Below are 20,742 nucleotides of genomic sequence, written 5' to 3' on the forward strand. Positions count from 1 at the left end.
AGATTCCATTTACAAAGCTATGAAAAGAAACTTCTATTCCAATTATTTATAGAATTTTAAATAAAGTTGCTGAACTTTATTACATGATTTTTTACTTTATTGAAATAGACATGTGATGTTTTATCTTTAGTCCATTTATGTGATAAATTCTGTTAAAATATTTTCTTATGAAAAGCCATCTTTATTTTAAACCTAACTTGAGTATGATGTTATTATGTGTAATTTAAATAAACAGCTTGATTCAGATATCTACTCTTTGTTCTTACACTTCATAAGTAAAATAGATATATTATTTTATTTTTTATCTTATATTTATCTGGTTATGGAATCAAAGTTATAGTAATCTTATAAAACAAGCCAAGAAGCATTCTCTCTTTCCCTTTTTCTGGAAAAAAACTCTATAGAATAGGAATTACTTATTCTTTGAAAGTTAAATAAATTTCATTTATAAAAGTGAATTTTGGGTTTTTGTATGGTGGATGGAGCAGGATGGAAATTTATTATAGTATGTACCAATTTTCTATCTATTCTTGCACTTACTTTGGCACCATGAATGTTTTTGGAAAATATTTTTATCTAGTTTTCAGATTTATTGTTATATAGTTCAAAGCAGTATTTATTTTTAAAACTATCTTTCTATTGTTTCTTTTTATTTTGTTATTTGCATTTTTTCTTTTCATTATTTCTCAGTCTTAGAGATATGCGGGAAAGGAAGCCTGAGAAAGGAATAATCATCTTCCTAATCCAGCTGGGCTGACACGCCACCTTATGTTTCCATCTGTCCACAACAGGTGCTTCTGTTGTCTGGCTTTCAGTGGTAGGGAATTGACCACTGGGGGCCATCGGGGAGGAAAACTCTAAGAAAGGGTCCCCCAGCTATGCCCTACATGAGGCATTCAGCCCTCTTCTGCTCTTGGCTGTATCCCACTCCTCCGAACATCCACAATGACATTGTCTTCTCAGAAGTTTCTTACTGTCCTCACTTTAGAACATCAGATCTACAACTTGCCTTTCTGCTTCTGAAGCATCTCCACTGTTGGGTTTGAGAAGGACTGGAGACCCAGGGAGGTGCCCTGAGGGTGAGTGCTTTCTTGGGGAAGCCAGAATATAGCAGCAGGTAAATCCACCCTATAAGTAGCTGCCAGGAACAGCACAAGCGAGGGAGTTAGATTTAGCTCTTCTCTCAGTATCAATGTTAGTTCCATCTCTTAGAAATTTGCAAACCTTCCATTCAAGTTTTAGAGATGTTTCATTAACTGATATAGGAAGGCCGAATGATTTAATATTATAAAGAACATTACACTTCTTGAGGGAAAAGAAAACAAATCCTACAAGTATAAGTATTACTAAAATTAGGTTTTGCGTAACTCAAAAAATAGTCATTTGTAACAAAGAACCTAGGAACGAGTAAATCCAAAAGTAATGGGATAAAATTCCCATATTGTATGGGATGCTACCAATTCATTCATACAGTCATTACCATATTATCTTAATTTCTCATCTGCACGTGTAGGACTCATAAGTAGTTGTGCACATGTGAACTGATCGTGTCCTTGGGTTCCTGGTGCACCTCGTACATGACAACTCCTTCAGACTTAGCCAAATACTAAGCTAAATTCTTTCTTTAAAAAAGTCCAGAATAGCTTATCAGGATGCAACATTTGTTAGTGATTTTTTGCACTAGAGAAGTCTCTTGCTGTTGTTAACCCCCAGGCATAATGGAATTATGAAAAAGGGAAAGTGATGTAGCTCAGCAAGTGGCACCTGTGGCCTATCTCAAATGCTCCCTTTTTAACATCACTGCCTGAGAATATGCCCCAGGGGCAGGGAGGTGTGCATGCAGCCTTTGGAAAGCCAGGCATGGGGCACCTCACCAAATAAGACGATGATGGAGTAAAGCAATTGCCAGCTGCATGCTTTCAGGTCTGTGTGGAGGTAAGGATTTGTAACTTCACACCAAAGGAAGTAACTTGGTTTGCAGAGAGGAAGATGGTCTTAGCCTTCCCACAAAGTTTAATGTGAGTGGATGCAAGGGTATGGGGCATGTGTCATTGTTCTCTTGGTTCCATCCGTGTCAGAATTGCTTTAAGGACAGGCCTCTAGTGGCCCTAAGAGAATTTGTAAAAGCTTTAAGTTGTAATTTCTTCATCCCTCTCTCTCTCTCTCTCTCTCTCTCTCTCTCTCTCTCTCCAAACTTAAACTCTGAGTTTTTTACCTCTAACAACTGATGGAATGAAAGGAAAATAGGAAGAAAAGAGAGAGAAAGGAAGAAAGACAACAGAGGGAGGGGATTTAAGGAAATATATTGATATTCAAGAGAGTACATTTGGCTTACTGCCATTTTCTGGTTTCACCATTGTGGCTGGCCATTGACACAGAAGGAGCATGGGCAGAAATGTGATTTTATTCACATGAAAAAATCACATTGCCTCTTCCACTTTGGAACTCCCCGGTGAAGTGCCGCTCTGTGCTTCCTCGGGCTAACTGTAGAGTCTGTGGCTCGCCCCCTACCTTTCCTTGCCAGGTGCACAGCTTCTGCGTGCTCCATGCTGCTGACCTCGGTGCCGTTGACAGCCAGCACCACGTCTCCGATCTGCAGCCCGGCTTCCTCAGCAGCGCTGTCTGCGAGAAGACAGACAACAAGGGTCTCATTGAGGCAGGGTCCCGCATTGAGTGCCCTGCTGCTTGTCCTCTTTCTAAAAAGCTCTTTCTCTAAAGGGCCTTTCTTTCCAACATTAAACAATTGGCTGTGTCATTAATAAGGAGGAGAAAGCTGTCCTCGCAGCCTCCCTTTCATTTCCTGGGCCCGGTTTCTTTGCACAATCAGCCAGGCAGCTACGGGCCTCTTTGCAGGATAATAGCAGCTGCTCAGAAACTCATCTATTCATCCACCAGAAGGTTGAGCCGCAAGTTCTCATTCCCTCATTGCTGCTAGGTCTCTTTGTAACCCTGAGAAAATCACTTAACCTCAATATCTTCATCTATGAAAAGGAGGGGTGGGGGCAGCGCTTCGCTGCAGGATTGTTGAGGGAACAAGTAATTGAAATACTTATGAAGTTGTGGCAAAAACAGATCTTGGAGTAGTCAGAGGAAAAAAAAAAAAAAGAGAGAGAGAGAGAGCTGCTTTTGCTTTCATTGTATAGGCTCCGTTCTGAAAGGAAACCAAAAATAGCCTAAGCCTTAGGATTTAGGCTTTGAAAGGTGGGGAGGACCTATCCAGAGGCTATTTATTTTATTGCCTGGTTTTCTAGCATCTGCACTTCCTGTCACATACCTAATATTTCCTAGGGGTGAAAGAGGGCTTCATAAGCCATGTTGATTAATTTTTAATAAGATTTTCTATATATTTAACCAGGATTCCTTCACCAGCAGTTTAAGTCTGCTTTTTCTTCTTCACTTCACTGTGAACCCATTTCCTTTGTCTCAGCGCTCAGTGCGGATGCATATGCACAGTTCATGGACGTGCAGAGTATTGTGCAGAAAATCACCAGGCTGTCATTACGTAGGTTGTCATAACCCTCCTCAAAGACTTTTAATCTTAAAGCATGACTCAACTGGTGAGGTAACATGACTTTGAATATTTTTCGGAACAATCACAATTTGTCTACATCTATTTACAATGCGATAGGGAAGGTCTTTGCTGCTTGGATAAGCAACAGCCAATCAATGTGGAAATGTAAGCGAAGGATAGCATTTAATATATCCATTCATTTACATAATGCCATTCTTGTAATGAATTGAAATGGTATGGTACGGTTGATCATTGAAATGAATTCCTCTATAGTTTTTAAAGGGCTCAGAGGACTTGTTATGCCAATGCCTTCTAAATCAAATTCTAAAATGACAATATAGATCCAGAATGACTTTTTTTAAAAATCAATTTTTGTGTTCCCTATGGCACCAGATATTAAGTCCTATATGATGGTTGTCCATAAAACACATATTGAATGAATGAATGAATGAATGGCCCAAACATATGCCTTCAAGGAGTTTAGGATTCCACTGGGGATGAAAAGATATGCACAATGAAAAAGAAAAGTAATTTGCAGCACAGTGAGTGGTAAGTGTAAAGTAAGGAACAAAGACAATAGGTCCTGTGCAACATCAGAAAAGGGGATTCTCATTCCCATTTCCAGTGGTTAAGAAATGCTTTCCAGAGGAAGTGGAACCAGATTCTCCACAGTGGGGAGTAATGAGGAGGTCGGGGTGTTCACAAAATGAATTCCTCTTCTATCTGCTCACAGTTGGACAGTTTTTCTCTTACTCTTTTGCAGTTGGATAGGCAATATGATTGAGTTCTAGCCAATAGAATGTGGATAGAAATGATGTAGTATGCTACTGCTAGGCCTGACCCATAAAAACATCTAAGGGACCATCCTTCATTCTCCTTTCCCATCTGTTTGCCAGATTCAGATAATTTCAAGGCCCTAGGGGATGATAACACTCAACAACAACAGAAAAAACAGAGCACCTGGATTTTGAAACATTGTGTAGGTCAAAGTCAGCATTCAATCAAGAACATCCACATTGGACTATTAACGCGAGTGACTAATGAGCATTTATTTTCTTAAGCCATTCATATATTTTTGTTTCCAAAGCTAGCATAGCCTCAATCAGCAAGCCAAGAAATAGAAGTTTTCTGAGCAAAGGTATACAAGCAGAATGTTTTAAGACATACCAAAAAGTTAGTGACTCAGATCAACGGCCGCAGAGGTTGTGAGTGTAGGTAGGGTGAGTGTGGAGGAGAAGACTGAAAAATTAGCCAGTGTGTAAAGAATCTTCCATGTGAGGATGAGGAATTTGTACTTGATCCTTCAATAATAGAGAGCCATTAAAGTTTGTGAGCAGAAAATAGATATGCAGTGACTTTCAGAAGATTAATTTAGAATAGGGAGAGATTAAGAAGATCAACAAATATGTTATCAGAATTAAAACAGGTCTGTAATGGGACTTGGGGTGTTGTGGGGTCGAAATCTGGGTTCAAAATAAGGCCACCAGAAGCTGATGATTAATTAAAAAAGCAGGCAAGGATTTATTGAAATAACTGGCCAGGACAGCTGTGAGAGCACCACACACAAGTGGTCTCACATGACTGCACTATTTCAGGGATAGGCAGTCCCTTTTAAAGGTTCAAACCACAGGAATTTTCCTTTGTTCTAAATTCTAAATCCTAAAGAATATGTTCTAAAGACTGGGGTCAGCCCGCAGGGTCATTGCTAGTCACATCCGGCTGGACATCGGAATGTGGCCCTATCTTGCCATTGCCGATAACACAGAAGCAGAGCTCAGCGGTTAGCCTCTAAAGGTTATCTACAGTTTCTATCCCTGAAGCTACTGAGTCAGTGGGAATCAATCTCCTGAGGTCCTGGTCCGAGGCAAGGGAAAATTGCCTTAGCCTCCAGGTCTCCCCCTGGAAGCTGAGGTAAGTATTCCGTGTTTAAGACTTAGCAGGGTTAAAATTCAAATAGTTTTTACCAAAGTATGGTTGCCAATATATTTCAGGGGAATACGAACTGGAAGTGAATGGAAGGTGTAAAATGCCAGCATAGGTTCTGAAACCAGTTTGGCTCAGTGGATAGAGCGTCGGCCTACGGACTGAAGGGTCCTGGGTTCGATTCTGGTCAAGGTCATGTACCTTGGTTGCGGGCACATCCCCAGTGGGGGTGTGCAGGAGGCAGTTGATTGATGATTCTCTCTCATTGATGTTTCTAACTTTCTATCCCTCCCTCTTCTTCTCTGTAAAAAATCAATAAAATATATTAAAAAAATCAATAAAATATATTTTTTAAAAAATGCTGTCATAGGACCTAAACCACTTCATTGTACTCATTTACATATCTGCCTTTCTATACCTAACGAACTATGAATACCTCAAGAGTAAGTAAAAATTTATTTGTCTTCTATCTATCATCTATCTATCTATCTATCTATCTATCTATCTATCTATCTATGTGTTTCTCATGTCTAGTATAATCTCTGGCACATGGTAGGGACATTTATAAAGTTGGCTAAACGTGTGTTTTTTGGTAATACTAAAATAACCATGGAAGAGAAAATTGAAAGTGTTTATTGAGCTGATAGAAAAATAAGTTTGAAACCTAGGATATGTGATGGGTCTGAGAAATGGATTCAGAATGTGAAGAAAGAGACAAGTGTAAGGAGAGAAATGCCGAGTCCTGAGGACAAAACCTTTAAGGAGAGGAGGGAAAGGGCAGCCAAAGAGGAGCATAGAGATGGAGCAGATGGATCCCAGAGAACATGGAAGCAAGAATATAAGTTCAGCGAAGGCAAGAGAAGAATTACAAAATGGAGAAAATGGTTCGCAGTTCTACAGTGACAACACAGAACATCCCATAGAAATAACCTTTTAAATTCCAGTCTATTCAAGAAGTCAAGAACAAAAATCTATGAAAAGTGATTAAATCTGGAGATGTGAAAGTAAATGATAAATAATCTTAAGGTGTATGAGGAAAGTGGAAGAAAAATGTTTGAGCTATTTGTGCTGATCAGTACTTGCTAAATAATTGACTAGATAAAATCATAAACTATTATAATCAACGGTATAAATGTCTGATAACACATCTTGACTCCTAAGTAAATTCTGCTTTTAAACAATAATTTTTGATGTAAGAGCGCCATCAATATGGAAATATTCATTTTCAACACCTTTGAGATTTAATTCCCATACAGTATATTTCACCCATTTAAAGTATATAATTAATTAAATGGTTTTTACTATGTTCTTGGAATTGTGCTACCATCACCCCAATATAATTTTAAAATATTTTTGTTACCCCAGGAAGAAACTCCTAACCAATAGCTCTATTTCCTCCAACCTCTCGATTGCAGGCAATGGCTTATCTGTGTGTTTTTCTCTATGGGTTTGCCTATTACAAACATTTCATGTAAGTGAAATAATACAATATGCCGTCTTTTGTGTTTGGCTTCATTTATTTAGCAAACTATTTTTAAGATTCATCCACATATATTACATTTATTTTAATTGCTGAATTAATATTTTATTGTAAGGACATAGTACATTTTTTATGCACCATCCATAGATGGGAATTTGTATTGTTTCCACTTTTTGAATAAATAATGCTGCTTTGGAAATTTGTGTACAAGTTTTCTTGTGGACATATGTTTTTACTTGTCTTAGGTATGTACCCATGAGTGGAACTGTGAGTCAAATGGTAACCATGTTTAAGTTTTTGAGATGCGGTCATACTCTTTTCCCAAATGGCTGCACTATTTTACATTCCCATTGGTATTCTATACATGTTCTGGATTTCTTCACATTCTTGCCAAGAATTGTTGCTTTGAACTTTTTGATGATAGCAACCCCAGTGAGCGTGAAGTAGCATTTCACTGTGGTTGTCATTTGCATTTCCCTGATGACGGGCATTTTTTTATGTGCTTTTTGGCGATGTGTACTTTTCTTTGGAGAAATGTCTACTCAAATATCTTACTCATTTAAAAATTGTCACCATATTTATCTTTGTGTCTTTGAGTTATGAGAGTAAAAAGGGTTCTTGTTTGTAAAGGTATTATTAATTTTGATAGTTTGTTTTTAGCTTTAATGGTAGATGGTACCTATTGTGTCCCATTTGGCAATGCAACTTACAAATTCTCCCTCTCTACAAATAGTGGTAGGAATTTACCCGGCAATGTACCATACAGGTGCTTGCCCTCCTGGTCTTGGGAGCAGCTAGAAGTGTGTGCCCTACATTACACAGGAAGGAATGACATGGTGGAAAAACAAGAGCATTGTTTTCTAAGTTTGTTTCTCCAAAAGGATACTCGACTGAATAGTTCTGGGTTTGTAAAAAGTTAAATGCTGAGCTACTCCGTCCTTTCATGCATATTTACATACAAAGCAGAATCTGCAAACCTTATCATTTAAAACAGGGGCTTGTCCTTTTCATTTAAAAAAATTATACTACAACAGTAGCATTTTAATCCTAGAGCTTCCAGAAAGATGGGCCCGTCCACAATTTCCTCTATGGTTTGTCCATCCCTAAATGTATAGTTTTCTTTTCAAGTTTGCTTGGTATCAGAGTTGGAACATCTGGTTCTTTTGTTTATGCCAACAGATCGCACAAGCATTTAGTCTTTCATAGAAAATGTTCATGCAAATGCCAGCTGGGTGTGGGCAATTAGTTATGTAAGCTACACGCAAACTCCCTCTCCATATACTTATGGATAATCACTTCCATCCCACCTACACATCTCCCGCTTTATCTCTTTATCGCCAGTGTGTAATTAAGCCTCTCTAGTGCATCCAGAACAATGTTTCGTGGTGTGAATGAGATTCTCAGAAGTGCTGAAAATATGTGTAATTTTGAAGTCCCTCAACCGCTCATTTAGTAGATTTGACTAGACAATGGGTTTCGGGGGTTGAGCTTAAGAAACGTTTTAAAAAAGAAGTAGACTCAGCAGCTACATGAATCCCTGCCAGGGCAGCACTTTCTGATATTGAATAAAATCCTAGGTTAACTATGTATTGTGCCATTTTTGCTATAGTAGACACGCTTCAGCTTTTCCTATTACAAAACCTCAAGGCCTCCTAAATATGGTCATTTGCAATCCAAACATTTTTATTTGTTTCGCATTCGAATGGATGAAATACAGTTAACTCTTTCAGTTGAACAGTTGCAAAGGTATCAAAAATTAAAGAGATCATAACATTTTATAAAACTGCATTTAGTTATTTTATTTAAAATGACAAGCACCGAGTCAAGTCTGTGTGGACATTTTGGATATTTCGGAAAAATCTGCTAAACTTATATAAAGTCAGACCTATTTGGTTTTTCTAGAAAAAGGGCAGTCATTTATTTTCTTTAGGAATTAGTTTATTTCTTTATTTAAGAAATAAAGTGAGAGGTAGAAAGAGGAGAGTAGGAAAAAGGGGAAAAGGGAAGACAAGAGAAAAAATGGCAAGAGGAGGAGGGGGAGAGAAGAAAGTGGAGTGGAAAGATGAGACACATCCATGAATAGATTCCCCATGAATAAACATTTATTTCCTTAGGGCTAGATATCTATTAACAATGCAGTGACAAAACTGGAAGCCACTTTAAGATAAAAAGTTGCTTGTCTTTGGGTCTATAAAGAAGTAATCCCACAATTTTTTTTTGTTTGTTTGTTTTTTTGTTGTTGTTCTTGTTAATTTGAAGGGCACTAAAGGGCCAAGTAAGGTTGACCCTGGACAAAATCTGTGTCTTTATCTTTTGTCACCTGAGTTTTGCCACCATGTTCCAATTCTACCTTTTCCGCACTTATTCGGGGTTCATTCTTCCACCCTCAAACCCCACCTACATTTGGGTAAATTTCTTCCTTTTACCTTCCCTTAATAAGAAAATTACTTGTTAAGTCATCATTTGCATATTTGATTAACTGATTCAACTTTAATTGAAATTCATTCATTTCAAAGTAAAACTATATCCATGCATTTGAATTTTGACATCTAACTCAGAATAAAAGGCTTTTTTTTTTCCTGTGAAAAAAAAATTCAGCTTAATAATTTGGCCCTTTGCTTTCTATAAGTACTTTAGAATCTAATTAAGAGAAATTTACCACAAAAGCAAAAACTGAAACAGCTACTTTACTAGAATTTTAATTGGGATTACATCTATAGATCAACGTAAGGAAGAATTGACATCTTTACACATTAAGATTTACAAATGATAACATGTTTTTTTCCTGCCACTCATTTATATGTTCTTAAATCTTTCTATATTTTGTTATTTTCAAGCTAGTATTTGTCACACCTTTCTTGGAATTGTTCCTATCAATTTTCTCCTGCTTGCCGAGGGCTTTCTATTCACACCCTCCTTGGGGTGTTGGATCTACACTGCCAACACACACCTTTAAGAGATGGGATGTGAGAGCTGTAATTGAGTGAAAGTCTTCAACAGCCACACTTTCTGATCACCGCACCTTACACTAAGGCTATGTCCTCTTCAGGAAGGTACTGTTTACGGCCTGTGAGTGTGTCGGAGAGGGTACTAGAGCCAAGCTGTTTCTGGCCATGGCAGGTACCCGCTCAGGGACACTCTGCCATGAGCTTCCTATCAGTCCGTCTCAGAATTCCTCAGAGCTGAACCGCAGTCTGAGCTGCTTCCTACCCAATCCTGCTTCCCTCCCACTCTCTCTTCACAGGTGCCAGCCCTGAATTATGGCTGAAGGCTTTTCTGTGCACTTAATTACTACTTGGATATTATAAATAAGTAAATTTCCTTCTTTATAAACATCAATGAGGGTGAAATAGATATCCAGGTTACTTAGTGCATAGGCAATCCTCTCATGATTAAAGGAGACTAAACTCTATAGGATTACAAAAAAATCTGTGCCATTGAGCACCTGGCGAAAGTGATACCCTGTAAAATGTTTCCGTAGGCAGGCCCTAAAACTAAAAAACAGCTTCTTTGCTCACCAGGAATATCTCCTATTCTATGTAGATACTCAGTATTTCTTTCCTTCATTCCCGTTAGAAAATTAGATTAGAAAATTCTGTTCACATAAAAAAAAGTGGTTGTCTGAGCACATTGTTTCCTACCCACTAATGTCACCTATGACTGAGATGCTGGGCTGGGAGGCACCAATCCCATATACTGCATCTTCCATCCCTGCTCCTGGAGCTGAGTAGCCACCTGCTTCTTTACTGATAGGAGAGCTGACTCTCGGTAGAACCACAGAGCATACAGCAGAGGAATACCTGAATGCTGACAGGCCAAGGAAAGTGCAGTGTGACCCTGTTGATAAGGGTGCCAGAGAAGGGACTAGAGCACCAGGACAAAGCAGGACGGGTCATAAACCTCCTGGACGGCACTCCTCCCTTCCTCTCTGCCCCATGCTCCCCCAGCTCTTAGGTACCCAGGGCTCATTCTGTCACTCAACAAGCACCTTGGGGCATCTACTCTGTTGCTTTGGGGATACCACACAAATTATTGAGGATAAAAGAATGTGTAAGATAGAGTTTCTGACCTCGGGAAACTCACAGTCCAGACAAATACTGAAATGTCAATTAGAAACCCTCTAGTGGCCCTGGGCCTCCCTCTGTGATAATCTCAATAAGCCTCATCTAATGTGTCATGTGGGTGTGGACACCTTTATTTTATACTAGAGGCCCAGTGCACGGATTCGTGCACTTGTGGGATCCCTTGGCCTGGCCTGCGCCCTCTCCCAATCCAGGACCCCTTGGGGGATGTTGGATTGATGGTTTTGTCCCTATCCCTGCAGACATATGTGTAATAGCAGCACCTGGCTTCTATATAAGATCTTTGGTTAATCTCTTCCGGCTCTCCCCCCTCCTCCCTTCCCTCTGAAATTCATCAGTCTGTTCCATGTTTCCATGCCTGGGTGTTGAGCATATGCCCCCTGGTGGTCAGTGCACATCATAGCTACCAGTTGAATAGTCAAATGGTTGAATGGTCACTTAGGCTTTTACATATATAGATGCCTACCAACCTTAGTGTCCTGGCCTTAAAGCATTGATCTCACATTACTCTCATGTTATAGATTAGGGAGCAAAGGATCCAATTTTCACTAGGCATCTACTAATATTTAATATGCTTGTTAGGAAATAAGGAGATCTGAAAAGCTGTAGGGAAATAATTCAGGGGGAATGGAGTGCTTCCTAGAAAATATTAAGTACTAATAAATCAACAACAACCTACTCTTTGGTTGTTATTCTTTGGAGGTAGGGTTAGTTTTTGGTAGGGAGACCAATGCCCTATGTATAGCAGAGGGGTATTTTCCATCAGGAAAGCATGTCTTATAAAAAACATCTGGTCATGTTGTGGGCACCTGTCAATCACCATGAGTTTCTGATAGACTGAGAATTAGAAATTGCTTGTATTGCATATGTGGGTTTTACAGGACTATGCTATCAAAGGCTATTTAGATTAAAACTTCTAGAGTGAGAAAACTTACTAGCATCCACTTCTGTTACCACGATTGGTTTGGAGAATTGAATTTGGAAGCCCCAGGGACAATCATCAGTTCCTTTGAAGAGCCTGAGGGTTCGCTCTCGAACTATAGAGGAAGCAAAGAGGACATTCTTTTGAGTTCATCTTTAGGTACAGTAAATATGATTATAAAAGTGTCTAGTATTTACTGCTTGTTTATTGCATACTAGGCCTAAAAAAAAGTGTTTTAAGCACTTTACAAATATTATCCAATTTAATCTTCTGACTAGCCCATTATTATTGTACTAGAGGGCTGGTAGTGGGAGGTTGGCTATGGGAGCACACTGACTACCAGGGGGCAGCTCTTTCATTGAGCGTCTGTCTCCTGGTGGTCAGTGTGTGTCATAGCGACTGGTTGACCATTCGGTTGCTTAGGCTTTTATATATATATAGATCTTTGGAGAGAAGGAAACTGAAGCATAGATAGGTTAAACAAGTTGCCTGAGTCACAGGGTGAGGAAGGGACACTGCTGATGATTATGAGGCAGCATGGTTCCCAAAAGGCAGCTGAGTCTTACAGGTCTGTCACTTAGATCCGTCAATAGTGGGGCATTTATTTCAAGGTAGAAATAAAAAATAAAAAAAATTCTTAGCCATACATTTAGGCCTTGTAGGAATCCAAGAATAACTGAACAACTGAGCTTCTCAGAAAGAAACAGAAAAAGCTGAGCCTTGTAGAAACTATAACTGTACAGTTATGCTGCCTTGAAGGTAAAGAGTTCCAGAGACTTCACAGTAAGAATTCATGGATTAATCCATGAATCCTTATTAATGTGGCTCAGCCACTTCTGAATCTGCTTTTCCATGTATCTTCTCCCCTTTACTCCTGCTACCTCATAGACTTGTCTGTGTGTATGTGTGTATGCGCGCGTGCGTGCATGTGCACGTGCGTGCATGTGGGTGTGTACATATTTGTTAATAGACACCTTTAATAAAGAATCATAACAAAATATAATGATAAACTTCCTGAGCCTCAGAAGTGAATTATTAGTAATAGCCCTGTTATAGGTCTCTGAGGTAATCCTGTAAAATAAAAAACCTAATATTCTAAGTGTCCGGTCATCCAGTCATCCGTTCAACAAATCAAAGTGTAATATGCTAATGATATGCTCAGGCTGCTCAACTGCTCACTATGATGTGCACTGACCACCAGGGGGCGGACAGTTGACAGGTTGACCAGTCTCTAATGTACACTGACCACTAGGCGGCAGATGCTCTGACTGGTAGGTTAGCTTGCTGCTGGGGTCTGGCCGATCAGAACTAAGTGGTCCCTTCCCAGCTGGCCAACTTCCTGTGTCCCTCACCAACCCTGATCATTCACCTGTGGGGTGCCTCGGTCTCCTGCACCACAATCTGGGACCCCTCGGGATGTCAGAGAGTCAGTTTTGGCCAGATCCCACAGGCCAGGCAGAGGAACCCCGCTGGTGCACAAATTCTTGCACTGGGCCTTCAGTTAAGTATAAAATAAGAATGCTTACCTGTTAATAAGGGCAGGGTAAATTATCGTCTTAAAATTATAATTTACTAGAATACCCTTTTATTAAAAAATAGGGATACATTAGACTAATTGTGTTTTTGTATTTCACTTTTCATTTTACAGATAGATTTATATCTTCCTCTGGGTTGGAAAAATCAAGAACATTTTTCTTTGCAGGGTTGCATCTTCTTTAGGTACATTTTGAAAGACTGTTACAGAATGTTATATGTAGTCAAAATATGGATAAAACTAGAAGCAATCAAGAGATCAAAGAAAATCCTGAGAATTTAAGATGACTTTACAATTGTACTTTGGGGAAGAACCTTAATCCAGCTTCCTACTTGATGGGGAATCTCTTCCTTGTCATCTCTATCAGATGCTCTAGGTGGGTGAGTCCCTAATCTTTGGAGATACATTATTATTCATGCATGAGTAGAGTCCCTAGGCATGGCCAGCAATCAGGGCCAACTGGGACCTCCCAGCTGCAGCTGGGACCTTCCTTCCCTGGTTGCAGGCTGTTGGCCAGGGCCTTCATTCCGTGCTGCCCCCTAGTGTTCAGTGCATGTCATAGTGAGCGATTGAACTACCAGTCTCCCAGTTGAACTCCTGAGGGGACACTTTGCATATTAGCCTTTTATATATATAGATATTTACATTATATTTTGCAGAATTTGTAAGAAGATTTGTCATTATTTCATTAAAACTTCTCCCAGATATTCTGGGGTATATCAATACTTTTTAAAAATTCACTTTCCTGTAAGAAATGACAAGGACAGTGAAAGATTAGTCAATCTGTTCAAATATGCTTGGATGTGACCATCTTCCTGGTCGGCTTAGGAATAAAAATTTCTGATAACAATAAGGAAGCAAGCATCTCTGTCTTGAACAATTCACGGTAGCCTTTCACAAACATTTACTGAATATCTACTATGTGCCCAGGTGTTTTTCTATGCACCAGGACTGCCGTGGTGAAGACATACAAGAGACTTTTTCTCATGGAGTTTACATGATAAACACCTGCTGCCAAAACTGGCAAACATTCAAAGGCAGGAAAGGTAAAGTCTCTTCATGTGGATTCTTGAAGGAATGTCGATCTTTCCAAAACGTCTGGGAAAAATACTGTTTTTCAGTTGTTGAAAACAGCATCTGGGAAAGCATACCAGGTTGCCGTGAAGGCATTGATATATTGCAGCTCTAAAATTATGCCCTCTGCTCTATTCTATGCTCCTGGGAAGATCTCATCATTTGTTAGTACAGTCCCTTTGTGGCAGACATTTTATACGATTGTTTGGGCTGCCAGTTACTGGATTTCAGTATAACTTAAGAAGCAGAACTGGGAAATTCAAAGTGACAGAAATGAATATTTTAACAGTCTGCAATAGGCTGGTAGCTAATCAGGTAAAAAAAAAAAAAAAAAAAAAAAAGCAAAGAAAAAGAAAAAGAAAATCAGAAACCATTTCTGACCTTTGTAGAAAAAATTTTAACTTCCCCACATGTCAAAACTTCTTGCTCCCTATAGGTTACCCACTTGATACTGTCTTATGCTTTTGACATATTGATTACCCAATGGATATTTGTTTATTGGAGTATTTTTACTGTTGATTCAAATCAAATTGTTTGCTGTTTTTCCATATAACATGAAATTGTTAAGATATAAACAATTCAATAAAATCTTTAACTGGTGAGCTCAAACTGTAGCAATCTCTTGTGGAAGAAAAGACAATCAAAATGTTTTGCAACATGTCTCCCCATTCTGAAGACAATTTTTTCATATTTTAAGATTTATAGTATTGGTTTCCCTTGCCACTGTCTGGTGGATAATGTATGACACATCTGCTGAAAAGCCACAAATAAATGCCATTGTCTTTTTCAGGGACCCTGTGGGCTCATTTTCAAGTAGTCTATCCCCTCAAATAACACTACTTTGGAATCATCTTGGTAAATGTGGGAGTTAAAATACCCTTCCTTTTTCTTATGGCTCCAGCAATAGAATTTTGTAGTGATCCAAACCTTTGTTTACCTATTTCTCCAACTTATAGAAGAGCTCTTTTAGGAGATAATGAATTGGATTTTTTTAAAGGTGTAAAGATTTATTCTCACAAAACACGTGCTGGTAGATACAAATTAGTATTGCAATATCTTAAAATACCATTAGGTTAAAGATGCTTTTCGGTTTAAAAATGATTGGTCTTGTCTACAAATAATCTTTCCTTCCAATCTTAATCTTCTTTATTGATTTCTCAATATCACATAGTTAAGAAAATAAGCATTTTATATATGTAACACTTCAAGTTTTAGTAACAATCAGAACAACTAGTATATTCTTGAACTGAGGTTCAGTGCCATAAATACTATCATTTGCAGCATCTAAGCATTTTATATATACAGGGTGCCCCTCAAAAATGTGTACACACTGTAACACCTGACAGCTAAATGTTGAAAATGAAATGTATTTTAATAAACATTGCCTTCATAAATTATCAAAGTGTGTATATACATTTTTGGGGACACCTATATGTAAAATACATTTCATTTTCAACATTGAGCTATCATTTCTTAAAGTGTGTATACATTTATTTGGAATACCCTGTTTGTGCACATATATGCACATGTATATACAAATATGCACACGAGTATGTGCATGTGTGTGTAAATATAGGTATATGTATATAGAATTATTGGAAAAATTGAACACATTTATTTTTCTTTTTAACCAAAGGAAATGATAGTTAATTAACCAAATGCTTGTTCTTTGCTGGCCATAAACAGGTGATAATTTTGATGCCTGTACTGAAAAAGTTAGATTCTTTGTAGAATTTATCAAATTCATACTTATAATTTCTCTCTGTGTGTCTTTAGCAAGTTCCCTTAGTGCCAGGACCTAGTAGACATAGTTTTTGTTGAATGCACGGTTGTATAAATAATTTAAAACATTATTTGCAGCATGAATCTTTACTTGCTTGAATTACATTGTTTACTATTAATCAAGGTCATTTATTTATACCAATACAGATGTTTACAAAAGTTTCACATGTATTTTGCAGCCAAGATTGGGCTGAAATAATAATTTCACATGCTGGAACTTGTAATTCAGGTATCAGTGTTTTTTAAAACCCATTAAGTTGTTATTGCATTGGGAAATTATATAGTTTTAGTAAACTAAATATTAATCTCATAAAACATCTTGAAACTATTAGATTTTTAATGAAGTCTGCAAAAACACAAGGAAAATATTTACATTATTAAATGAAGGTATAATATGAAGCAATTATATTACTAAATGTAAAATGTAAGCTACAAATCTTATGTTTCAGACTATAGATATGACAATATTAAATGCATATTCCATATATGTTTAAAACAGGACTAGACCTATCTATATACACTGAGTGGCCAGATTATTATGATCTCTGAACACATAATAATCTGGCCACTCAATGTATATCCTATATAATAAAAGGCTAATATGCAAATTGTCCCCTCTACCAGGAGTTTGACCAGCAGGCAGGCTGGCCAACTGCCCATGTCCCCTCCCCCTGGCCAGACTGGCCAGACCCCACCCATGCATGAATTCATGCACTGGGCCTCTAATATAAATGTACTGAGTGGCCAGATTGGTATGTGTTCAGAGATCATAGTAATCTGGCCACTCAGTGTATATAAAAGGCTAATATGCACAGTGTCCCCGCGGGAGTTTGGCCGGGAGTTCAATCACTTGCTATGATGTGCACTAATCACCAGGAGGCAGCATGGAATGAAGGAAGGCCCCATCTGGCAGCTGGCAGCTGGGGAAGGGAGGCTCCAATTGGCCCTGATCACTGGCCAGGCCTAGGGACCCTAACCGTGCATGAATTTCATGCACTGGTCCTCTTGTGTATAATAAATAGACAATGCAGAGACAATAAAATGGTTATATTTTGGTATTGGAGCAATAAATTATAATATGTTACTTGTTTATATTTTCCAGTACATTTTAAAAAAATTGTATTATTTTTTTTCAAAATGTACTTATAGGATGAAACAGATTTGACTCTTCCTCCATTAATCTTTACTCCAACTTTGAAATAACCTTCTATGTTTGAGCTCTTAAGATAGTTTTTATTTTAATAGCTTCAGATTCTTTCACACTATTAATAAATACATTACATATGTCTATATATTCAAGCACACATACTTCTCTCCAAATGCCACACCCAGTGTGCAACTTTGCCGGCTTCAGAGACTTGCCTGGAGCCCAGTTATGGTCTCTAAGATACACACATTCATCTTATCACAATCATAGAGTCCTTACCAGCTGCAGGTCGGGGTTTCTTACTAAGGCACCTGGGACTGTCCTCAGGATTCCCATCGTCCCCTCGAAAAACCCAGGCTGCTGAATGGAAAGTCTCCGTGTAGAAACCTTTCTCCTCCATATCAACTCGAAAGCCAAGGTCCACAGAATGGCTGTCTTCTGAGATGACTGAGGAGCAGAAAAGGTGGCATCATGAGTTGTGCTCTGATAAGAAAGTGAATACACTCTTATGGCCATGGTGAGAAAACAGCCCATGAAGGTGTGCAGGGGGAAACCTGTGCTAAAGGAAGAATATCACCCTTGAAACAAGTAGCTAAGCTGCAGAGACACTTCTCTGGGGGAAGAACTTACATAATCTGAAAATATCATAAATAAAGCATGCATTCCTCGAGGACCTATGCTGTGGGAATCAGCAGACTACAGACAGCACAATAAATCTTATTTTTTTGTGTGTGTGTGTGTGTGAAAAACTATGGGAGAAAACAATTGTTGTTGAGACATATATTAGTATTTAGGGATCAAGAGAAAACCACATAAGACTGAGAGTTAGCTTTAGAATTCCTTTCAATATATGTATTCAGATATCATAATAATCTGGACACTCAGTGTATGTAAAAGCCTAATATGCAAAAGTGTCTCCTCAGGAGGTCGACCATCTGGGAGTTCAATCACTCACTATGATGTGCGCTCACCACCAGGGGTGACGCAGAATGAAGGAAGGCCCTGGCTGTCAGCTGGCAACCGCTAGGGACCCCACCCATGCACAGACTTTGTGCACTGGGCCTCCAGTATTATAATAATTTACACACCCGTATTTTTTAGCTTTAAATCTAATCCAAACTGCTTTCATACATAGCAGTTGCTAAAGTTACAGAAGCCCCAAAGGCATTTAAAACAACTTCCCTTGTTTGATTTATCTTCTATATCCTTGGCCTTAAATATTCAGTTACATTTTAATATTTATGACTATAATGTACATACATTCCTGGGCCCTGGATTTATCATTACTTTTTTCCCCCGCCCCCTGAGCAGTAGCTGTCCATGGTGGCTATGTAATTCATCCCCTATTATGTTAAGGTCTGAGGGTGGGCCTTTAAATTACAGTGATCTTTGTTTTTAACAGCATGCGTGGGACTATTAAAATAGCTCACTTATTTACAAGCAGATTTGATTGTGTGGATGAGCAATTCTCTGTTCGTTCAGTTACCAAGACAGAGCTAATCAGCATCCTCTTACATAAACTGAGACATAAAACCTGTGTTAAAGTCCAGTGAAGCAGCAAGCCACACACCTGCTGCAGCTTTGAATGGCTAGATTTCTCAACAGCTGTCCCTGGGGACCTTTGAGCCAGGTAGCAAACATACCCAAACGTGACTTTGCCACCAAAATTTGGCTTGCTAGATGAGCCTCTGAATAAATGAAACCATAACACAATGAACTCTTAAATATGTTGGCATTACTGAAATTGCATTTGTACTTCTGTGCTCTTGAAAACTTGAAATACTTCCCTTATTTTTGATGTCTTTAGACATTCTCACTCTCGTTCATTCCACTGTACTACTTGAGGATAGTAAAAATGGTATCTGATTAAGGGAGACCCTGTTTGGACTTTCCCAGAGAGAAACCATGATCAGATTTGAATAATCCAATGAGAAGCAGCGAGTTGTTGTATTCAGTGGCATAGACTCTGGTCAGGGTATCTGGATTTGAACTGCTATCTATGGCCCAGTGACATTAGGCAAGTCATTTCTCTCCATGACTCAGATCCCTTATCTGGTAAAGTTAGGATTAAAACTATAGTACTTAGCTCATAGTGCTATTGGGAGAATTAAAAGTTAACATATATAATAAAGAGGTAATATACTAATTGACTCTCACACTATTGCAAAGATGGCTTGCCAACAGCCAATAAGAAGGGAATATGCTAATTGACTGCCACGCCCTAAAAATGGTGGCACCCACAGCCATAAGATGATGGTGCTCAGTCCCCTCAGCCCTATTGGGGTGGCAGGTGGGCTCGGCCATTCCATGCACCTGCCTCCAGAGTCTCCCAGTCCCTTCAGCCCCCCAGCCACACAGGCTCAGGTACCCAGGGCCGGGCCAAGGCTTGTGCTTCTGGCAGTGGCAGCAGCAGAGGTGTGATGAGGCATTGCTTTCCCTTGATCACCAGGTCACCTCCTGCCCCTGAGGGCTCCTGGACTGTGAGAGGGGGCAAGCCTGGCTGGGGGACCCCCCACCAGTGCATGAATTTTCATGCATTGGGCTTCTAGTTGTATTATAAAACTTGAAAGAATAAGCACACTGTAATTTTTAGCTCTTATTGTTAGAAATTAAAGTTCTTTTGCCTGCCTTCCTTTCCTTCTCTGTCTCCCCACCCCACACTCCTGCTTTCTTTTTTCTATGCAAACTAATATTTGAAAATACATTTCCATAATTTTTACAGCTGAAATAAAAAAATCCTCTCAAGCAGCCTCACACTGTTAAACCCAAATTCTTACCACAGCTGTTGGTGACACTGGAGTCATTTGAGAATCTAAAAATCAGAGCCTGCAGGCCCTTCTGACTTCAGTTTGCTGCCTTCGGGTTATTGACCTGGTGAGCCTGAGTCAGCACTCCCCACAGCCTAGATGGATTGATCAGCTGTGCCCACATACGTAAATGTGTCATTCCTAATGTCTTTTCCAGTTATCGGGGAGCAAGTCAGAGCGGAGTAAGATTAACAGACTGAACAGCACCAGCTGTAATGATGCTCGATAAAGCTGTCAGGTTCCAAGTCACGGATTAGTAGCATATCCTGACTCTATAAATGAGATAAAATTTAAACCACACATTAAACAATGCTAGCTCCAGCAGGTCTTAGCGAAGTGCAGCCTCTCCTGAAAAGCTGCCGAAGAAATGCAGCATGCCTCTTGTGTCTGGGGCTTAGATAAACTGCAAAATAAAATAGCAGATGGTTCCATTCCCATAAGTCCAACGTAAAACAAATTGTTAGTATAAATTTTCATTAA

At 39.0% G+C, this 20,742-nt stretch overlaps 1 protein-coding gene across 1 annotated transcript in view; it reads right to left on the minus strand.

The window, feature by feature from the left end:
- Positions 1-20,742, minus strand: part of LOC311621098 (uncharacterized protein) — a gene marked incomplete at its 5' end in the record, with an annotated part of 112,364 nt that overhangs the window by 57,584 nt on the left and 34,038 nt on the right. Inside the window, 3 exons of the mRNA XM_084880850.1 lie at positions 2,512-2,622; positions 11,932-12,033; positions 17,735-17,902. Of these exons, the coding sequence (XP_084736976.1) occupies positions 2,512-2,622; positions 11,932-12,033; positions 17,735-17,902 (381 nt within the window). The remainder of the gene's footprint in view (positions 1-2,511; positions 2,623-11,931; positions 12,034-17,734; positions 17,903-20,742) is intronic.

This window comes from Pipistrellus hanaki, assembly GCF_964339955.1.
Source record: "Pipistrellus hanaki genome assembly, chromosome: 4".
Lineage (NCBI taxonomy): Eukaryota > Metazoa > Chordata > Mammalia > Chiroptera > Vespertilionidae > Pipistrellus > Pipistrellus hanaki.